Below are 1,720 nucleotides of genomic sequence, written 5' to 3' on the forward strand. Positions count from 1 at the left end.
CAGCACCATAACAGTCTTCCTCCGGCAGCGCAGGCGTTTGCGGATCTGCTCCGTTTGGAAACCTGGCACACTCTTGAACCAGAGCTCTCTGGAGATGCGCAGATAGCACAGGGCCATGGTAAGCACTGGGCCCACAAACTCCACGGCGAAGATAAACAGGTAATATGAGCGATAATACAGCTGCTGGTCCACCGTCCAGATCTGGGCGCAGAAGGTCTTGCTGCGGTTTGCTCCATTGGGGACTTTGGTTGCGGACGCGAAGTAGGCAGAGGGAATGGAAATGAGCACTGAGATGATCCACACCCCAGTTATGAGACAGTATGCGGTCTGGTGCTTCATTCTGGGCCTCAAGGGATGAACGATGGCCATATACCTAAACACAACAATGACAATTAGTGTTATTCCATTCAATTTCCTTTCTCTATGGGGCAAATTCACTAAAAACCTGCATTTTAAACACTTACAATCCTGTTGAACCAGGTACTAATTAACAGGCTGCACTGGTTTAGTGCTGTGCCATGCACATATACATTCAGTCATAGTCACTGTTTTCAGCACAGTCACGATATGTGAGTTTAGATGTCAGTGGTATATGCCAAGTAGTGGTGGTGGACAGTAACGGAGTATTTTTACTAGTATTTTTTAAAGTTTCTGTACTTTATCAGAGTACTTTATTTTTTGGACATTTTTACTTTTTACTTCACTACATTACAAAGCATAATATCATACTTTTTACTCCAATACATTTCAAAACACGAAGTTGTTTCTAGTTATTTTGAACTTAAAAAATAACCAGCCCCTTTGGAGACGCAAGAGCGTTGTCTGATTCATGAGCTTATTCTTTCCAAAACAACACAAAGTGATCTGGTCAAAATGAGCCAAAATCATTTAGGTTACGTTATGTAATGAAACCCTCGTTTCCTGAAGGAGGGAACAGAGGCGTTATATCGGCACAAACGTTAGGGTTCTCACTTGGGAGCCCCAATCACCTTTGAGCATTACATGAAATGGCCAATGACTGGCGAGTGGAATTTGCATCCCAAGCCACTCCCCATACATACGGGTATATAAGATGGCAGCGCGCATCCACTCATTCAGGTTTGTGCTGAGAAAGCATCCCGTCATTCAGTACAGTTTAAGGTTGTGGCATGAGGGCCGTTACATCTCCGTTCCCTTCTTCAGTCAGTTACATTCACCTGTGTTGACAGTGGGCTGTCAAGGGAAAGTCAATGGGTTTACTAAGGGAAATTGTACCTTGGAAATTACATACAGGACTATCCAAGGGGAATCACATGTATGGGCACCTGATTCATTACAGAGGGTGACAAAGTCATACAACACAAGTACAGAACCTGGCAAGAGACTCTTCCGCTGAGTCTGAGTGCCACAGGTGGCTGAGGGAAATCGACCAGAGTTCACCCTACAGGGGAACTATACAAGAAGAAGATAAAGCACACATATCCACCAACCAGAAGAATGGCGCCGCAAGGGAAACATCGAGCCAATACTGCCGCAAATTAAACCCAACACATGGGAAGAAACATTTTGCAAAAGTATTAGGTGTCACCCAGGCCGGAACTCTGCAGATGTCTGCTAGAGAGGGGGTCATGTGCTAATGCCCAGGAAGAGGCCAAACTCCGATTGGAGTGAGCTCTCACCCTCAAAAGGGGGGTGGAGTGGTGGGAACTTTTGGCACATGACCAGGCCGGAGTCTCAGGAT

General features: G+C 45.6%; 1 protein-coding gene across 1 annotated transcript in view; it reads right to left on the minus strand.

The window, feature by feature from the left end:
- Positions 1 to 6: 6 nt before the first annotated feature.
- Positions 7 to 1,720, minus strand: part of LOC107576059 (prokineticin receptor 1-like) — a gene marked incomplete at its 3' end in the record, with an annotated part of 10,782 nt that continues 9,068 nt past the window's right edge. The window contains exon 3 of the mRNA XM_016262327.1: positions 7 to 373. Within this exon, the coding sequence (XP_016117813.1) occupies positions 7 to 373 (367 nt within the window). The remainder of the gene's footprint in view (positions 374 to 1,720) is intronic.

This window comes from Sinocyclocheilus grahami, unplaced genomic scaffold (assembly GCF_001515645.1).
Source record: "Sinocyclocheilus grahami isolate Dianchi unplaced genomic scaffold, SAMN03320097.WGS_v1.1 scaffold3161.1, whole genome shotgun sequence".
NCBI classification, from domain to species: Eukaryota; Metazoa; Chordata; class Actinopteri; order Cypriniformes; family Cyprinidae; genus Sinocyclocheilus; species Sinocyclocheilus grahami.